This window comes from Gekko japonicus, unplaced genomic scaffold, assembly GCF_001447785.1.
Source record: "Gekko japonicus isolate JY-2015 unplaced genomic scaffold, Gekko_japonicus_V1.1 scaffold768, whole genome shotgun sequence".
In the NCBI taxonomy this organism is placed as follows: domain Eukaryota; kingdom Metazoa; phylum Chordata; class Lepidosauria; order Squamata; family Gekkonidae; genus Gekko; species Gekko japonicus.
The window spans coordinates 328501-334949 of record NW_015159733.1 but is presented as its reverse complement, the minus strand read 5'-3'; the positions used below and the strand labels follow the sequence as shown (position 1 = coordinate 334949).

Sequence of the window (6449 nt, the reverse complement as noted above, 5' to 3'; positions counted from 1 at the left end):
GGGGGGCACTCACACACTCAGACGAAACTGAAGTACAACTGAAGGGGGGGGGGTTAAAAACAGGGCGAGAGAGAGAATAAAAGCAGCACAACAGATGGGTGGAGAGGACAGGAAGGGTATTCCAAAGAGAACAAAGGCAGTTTTCCTTCGGACTACTCAGCCTCAGGCTCATTGAACAGTGCCCTCTCTCAGGCCCCCACCCCACCCATGCCCTTACAAAGCAAGAGCAGCAGTGAAGGGGAATCAGAGGAAGGCAGCAGCCGGGCACAAGAAGTGGAGGAGGTGCTGTGGAGGCCGTCCGGGATGTGGGACGGACCGCAGCCCCTGAGCTTCGGCGCTCCCTTTGGCAGGGCAACTCCGCTGGGCCAAGTTCCCCTCCCGGTCCGTGCTGATTTTACTGGCAGCTGGGTGAGGGGGGCAGAGAGGTGGGCTGAACGAATGTGCCTTGAGGACTCAGCAGTAAGGGAGAGCCCGGGCAAGCATGCTTCCTACCTTTGTGCGCACGCGCAGGAAACCAGGAAAGCCAGACTCCACGTGCAGCCCAGCAGAACTAAGGGCTGCTGGGAGCTGAGGGTGGGGCTTCACTTCCAAGAGGAAGCAAGCCCTCGCCCTAACTTCCCTCCCTGTCCCAACCCAGCTGCTGAACATAGTTTCAGAATGGGGTGGGGGGAGCAAGGGTGGCTGGAACCAGTTGCCCCCGGGGGAGGCTGATACCCCGCCGCCCGCACGAACTTTATGCCTATGCATGCCATGAAAGCCTGCTGAGTGACCTAGGGCCAGTCACACTGTCTGCCTAACCTACCGCACAGGGTTGATTGTGCAGATTAAGTGGAGGAGAGGAGACTGACATAAACTGCTTTGGGTCCTCATTGGGGAGAAAGGTGGAGTGTAAATTTATTAAATGGATTCTTAAGATCCTGGGGGGAGAGACTAATTTTAGGAGCAGCTACTGTAGGTCAGCATATGAAAATTCAGAATTGGGTAAAGCACATTAAGTAGTCTTAGTGTCACATGCAACAATGCCCAAACTGCCAACTTTAAATTAAGCATTACATTCACTCTATGAAATAGCCCTCTACTCTGCTGGGTCTCCATGGTTACATTGTCCCTTCTCCACAATAGACTATCCCTGTTATCCCTGCAGCAGGGAAACAGGCTACATATGAACTGCTTGCATTTCCTAATATGTTGAACACTCCTCTTAGAATCTGTGCTTTGAAATACATGTCATGTATTAAGAGAAAATCTTATTCATATCCTGCTACACTGCATCCTCAAGCCCTAAGCTTTTGATAGAACTTCCTTCCTGTGACCATGGCACTCCCAGTACCAAACACGTTACTCCTTTATATTCTACACACTCAGGATAAAAAAGCTGCTGCAAGGAAGCAGCCAGGACCAGAGTCACCTGAGAGAGGAGAGAAAACAGCTCAGCATACCTCTTACCAAGCACATGTGTACAGATTTCGTAGAACTTTGCTTTAGAAAAGGACTACAGGATTTAGAAGACAGTTCCTGCACAAGTAGTCAATGGCAGAGAAGAAAAATACAGGCAAGCAGTAGCTGCTTCACATTTATTTCCAACAAGTGTTTAGGTTTATAAATACACTCAGACAGCATTTCGATTCAGCAACAACAGGAACATTAAAATGCTTTAAGCTAGCTGATCACTACAGAACACTTTTGACTTACATGTATTATTAACAGTTAACATAGAACATTACTTCATAACCATTTATATTTAGCTTAATGGTGTTTCCTGTTCATAAGCTAATCAGAGTAGAAGATAGCAAGACATATCCTACATAAATGCTTTTATATCTTAGTAGTTTCAAAACATGGGATGTCTACCTAACAAGTTACTTCTCACAAACACATAGCTCTAGGTGTACAACCAGGAATTTTTCTACGAGATATTCTTTTGTAAGAGCCTTCAGAGACAGACAAAAGGTTATCCATTGCTTTAAAATCTTTACATCTGGGAGTCATCATAATAAAGGACAGGAGTTGTCTCAGACAACCAGTTTCAACCACTAAAAGTACACATAAAAATGAAGTGATTGATAAGTCAGCAATAGTAAAACCTTTTGTCGTAAGTAAAACCTTTCGTCACTTGTCATAAAATTTTGTCTTTGTTTTCTTTTAAAATATTTTTAACATAGAAAAGACTAAACTAAGAACTACACAAAAGATGGCATGAAAAGACAGGTATTTATTTCTCCTACGCTCTATCTAGAGATGCATAGGACTTTTTAAACCAAAACATTTCACAATTCATCAAAAAAAAAAAATCCATTTGGAAGGAAACAAGAAGTCTCCTTATACCCAACTTCACATTTAGCCTCCTGTAAATCAGGGCTAACAAGAATAAATACTATCAAGGAAATACCTGCCACAGTACTCTATGCTAAGTCTTCAGAAGAATAACTTTCTCGTAAGGTTGAAAAAAATACGGAAACAACCAGCATTAGTAAACCGGACTGGTTTTAGCGACAAGTGCATTTGGTAGCTATCATATTTTCATATTCTTTGTAAGCAACTGATCTGTCACTCTCTAACTTCAAGATACTCAGTGGGCTGTATTCAGCAGGTGAACTCAGGGTGGTCTGGGGACAGAGGAATCCAGCTTTTCATATATGATATTCTGGACCATTGTGTGGACAGGAGAGCCATAGCGATGCCCAACCACTCTTGGGCATTTGCCCTTGCAATAGTGAGGATTGTATCCATGTGGTGCAATTATCCATCGGTCCCATTTCAGCTGGCTAAACTTCAACCAAAAGTTTTGAAGCTCACACTCATTTTGGGGGAAGAGAAACTGTTGGTAGAAGTGACTTAAATTATACGGTGGAACAGATGTATGTTCCACTTTCCCATCTTCATCTCTTCGATGACGAGATGCTCTTTCATCCTGCGTGGGTTCTTTCCCTGTCTCTTCACTGAGACCCATGAGAGGACTGTTTTTCAACCCAGACCATATAGGATTCATATCCCTCCTATGGTAAGCTTGCTCACTGGTGTCATTGAGATACAGAAGAAGAGAAGGTGATACCAAAGCCATATTAAAGAAATCCCATTTAGAATCAAGGGGCTCATTATCTTTCAGGCAAGTGAAATTCACAGCTATATGAATGCTTCTCTTGTTTGAGGCTATCAGAGGCTGTAAAAAGGTGGTCACGTCAATCTCAACCCACCTCCGTCTGAGTTCAACAGTTATTGTATGTGGAATGCTGGAGCACACTTGATTGGAGGAATCATGTTCCTTAACAACTAGATTGCATGTGCATGTAATGGCTGATGATTTAGAAACTGACTTATCCAATGAGTAAAGCAAGACTGACTTGAATAAGTGCTCCAAAGCAGTAACACAATCTAAGTTGAAAAAAAGATCCACTGAGCGAAGGTCTCCTGAAAAAAAGAAAAAACAGAACTTCTTAGGGACTAAAGCAATTTAACTAGTCAATCTGCATTAATTTAAATGGAGAAGACAAATTGAAACCATTTGAGCCAAAGGATGTTTCAAGAGTTAGGACACAGCAGATCTTCTAGAGAAAGGTATTCTTCTTGACTCTGATGAAGAGCTAATTGCTTTGAAACACACTGGGGTTTATAAATGAAACAATTTGTTGCTAGTACTATTGGTTTTTTCATCTTTTCTTGTTCTGTGGTGGTAGCCCTGAAGAGCTTTCTACTGTCAGTGGCAGAGACACAAAAATGCATTCTCTTCCTTAACATTCTCCAGCCTTCAGGTATGCCAGTATTAAATTATGCATGCAACTCTCCGCCTCCAGCAGTTAAAGACTGAACCAGACTTCTAAATACTAAAGACGTAAACACACACACACAACATGACTGGCTGTACCATGCTAGGATTCAGATATGATTTATTTAATAGAGCCCCACCAAATGCCGAAAAGGCAGCAGAATAGCTTCACAATAAAGCATTTCCATGGCTGGCTTTTGAAGCAGTGATGTAGCAGTTAGATATCTTAAGCAAATGAAGCTGCCTTATACCAAATCAGACAGTTGGTATAGCAAAGTCAGTACTGTCTACTCTGACTGGCGGTAGCTCTCTAGAGACTCGGGGAACAATCTTTCACATCTACTGCTACCTGATCCTTTTAACTGGAAATGCCAGTTTGAACCAGGAACTTTCTGTGTACACAGCTGATGTTCTGGCACTGAGCGATGGTCCCTCCCAGTGTGATCAGCAAGGCCCAGTCTCCTCTTACCTATGAAGGTAACAAGGTAGACTTGGGGAAGTTATTATTGCTCACCTGCTTTACCTCACAGGGTTGTTAGACTAGGAAAACACTGGTTCTTATTGCCCGTAAGTGTCATCACTTGCTTCTTACTAATACTGAGTGTGCGAAGAGCCTCTTCCAGCAATAATGTAAGAGTAGTTTGCATACTATAATATGAACCTTTTGCCCCTGGGTGCACCAAAGCATATTGTTGGTAGCCATTGTAAAGAATTCTTAACAGCATCACAAACAGCATGTATATATCTGCATCAGGGGAAAGGGCAGCAGTTTTAGCCCAGTATATAACTTTATAAGAATAATCAAACCTCTGTTTTTGAATTGGTGTCCCCCATCCCTTCCGTTTACAGTTCTCACAAGTTATGCAATCTCATTTTCAAACTGACCAAATTTAAATATTTTAGCTTATTTATATCACTGCAGATAGGTTCAGATGGGCAGCCCTGTTGGTCTGAAACCGCAAAACAAAGTCTGAGTCCAGTGGCACCTTGTAAGACTAACAAAGTTTTATTCTGGGTACAAGCTTTCATGTGCATGCACACTTCTTCAGATACATGAAGGTATCACTGCAGCTAGAGTTATATTTACAACTGAAGCAAGAACAGTACTATGTGTCATGAAACCATAGCAATGACATACTTTATGGCGGCTCCCCCTTTTCAAAACAAATTTTTGTATGACACAAGTAGGAAGGCTAGGGGGCTGACACAAAATAAGCCAGTAACCTTCATGGACAGCATAGAAATTGCTATCTAGACCACCTCAGATAAGAGACTTTCAGTTAATCAGATGAATTCACAGTTAGTTTCTAAGTGATATAAATGAGGCAAGATTTGAACAGAAGCCAATAACTTTCCTGGCAAGTAGCTCTTTGCAAAGACAAAAGAAAAACCTAGGATTCAGCTTTCTCAGTAGCCATAACAGCTTACTTTGACACATAGATGAATTTTTTTTTTAATTGCTCTTTCCAAATTGGGTTAAAATACCCAACTAATGCCCCAGTTTTGAACATATTAGTACTAAATCCCACTGAAGCTAGGGGACTTCTAAGTAAGTATACTGGAAATTGGGCTGTACTGTAACAGTCACAAGCAGCTAGCAAGACTGGAGAAGCCTCAACACATGAACGACACCTAGCAGAGCTGTATAATGACAGCCAAAGTTACTGTTTTCATGGACATGCACCCCCCACTTTGAGCTGTTGTACAAAACCACCAACAAGCTCCCCATGCTCATATGCAGTTTCAGTAGAATGTCAGGTATAAGCCTATGGAATGAACACATTGTGGTAGCCTCAGATAATGTTAGTATATGGACACTTTAAAGGGCCAAATACTATTGGTGTGTACTTCAAAACATTCAGACCTTGAATTATCTAGAGAAAGACAGATAAACTGTTACTTGAAGGTCACCAGTAACCTTTCTAAAGTGAGGTCTTGTGTGTATGTGTCTAACCTTTCTAAAAGTTATTAAGTACATGTACTAGGCTCTGCTTTTTATACTCAAGCAGATCAAGAGAACCATTAATCATAATTCCACTGGTTTTCGGGAGCAAGAAATGTGCAGATGGGAGAATAGATGTGCTCCATACTTGGAAACCTGGGGCTGGGGAGATTAATCCCAAACTGAAACTGTCTCACTTACCTTTCACTTGTCCTTCAGTAGGGTGCTTGCACTCAGCGTGTGGAGTGAAGAGCCGGACTGTATTGTAGAGACGACTTCTGTTAGCCTTTGGGATCCCTTCCTTGGTTGCAAATGTTTTATATAGCCTCTTCATGTAGCTCAGAGCTCTGGAGTCCGGTTGTGGGCTTGGGGCACCATCATTCCCTTCCTGGTGACTGTGGCCAGTCAGCACTTTGAAAAGAGGAGGTAGCACAGCATAGCCATTTTCTGCATCTGGGGGAAACAACAACATTGGAAGTGGTTCAGAGGCTTCCCTTTCTGAAACCAGCAATGGCTGAGAGCCCCCTTCATCTCTGGAACCGAGGGAACACAGGACACCAGAAAAAAACAGTCCAATACAACAACAGGTAAGTATCCCCCAAGGAATCTTCATGATGGGGATTAGTCAGGACAAAGACACCATCTCCCCCATGACAGCCTGTGTTCTAAAAAAGTGAAGCAGCACCTTCAGGTTTCTTAAATAAATTCCAGGTATCACTGAGAGCCATTCCCTTCTAATTAGAT

At 42.6% G+C, this 6449-nt stretch overlaps 1 protein-coding gene across 1 annotated transcript; it reads right to left on the bottom strand.

Moving 5' to 3' along the window:
• Positions 1-2596: 2596 nt before the first annotated feature.
• GDF9 (growth differentiation factor 9) lies at positions 2597-6177 on the bottom strand. The gene is made up of 2 exons (XM_015429152.1): positions 5907-6177; positions 2597-3408 (listed from the first exon to the last, which is right to left on the bottom strand). Exons 1-2 carry the CDS (start codon positions 6175-6177, stop codon positions 2597-2599), a joined length of 1083 nt encoding a protein of 360 aa, XP_015284638.1.
• Positions 6178-6449: the final 272 nt, after the last annotated feature.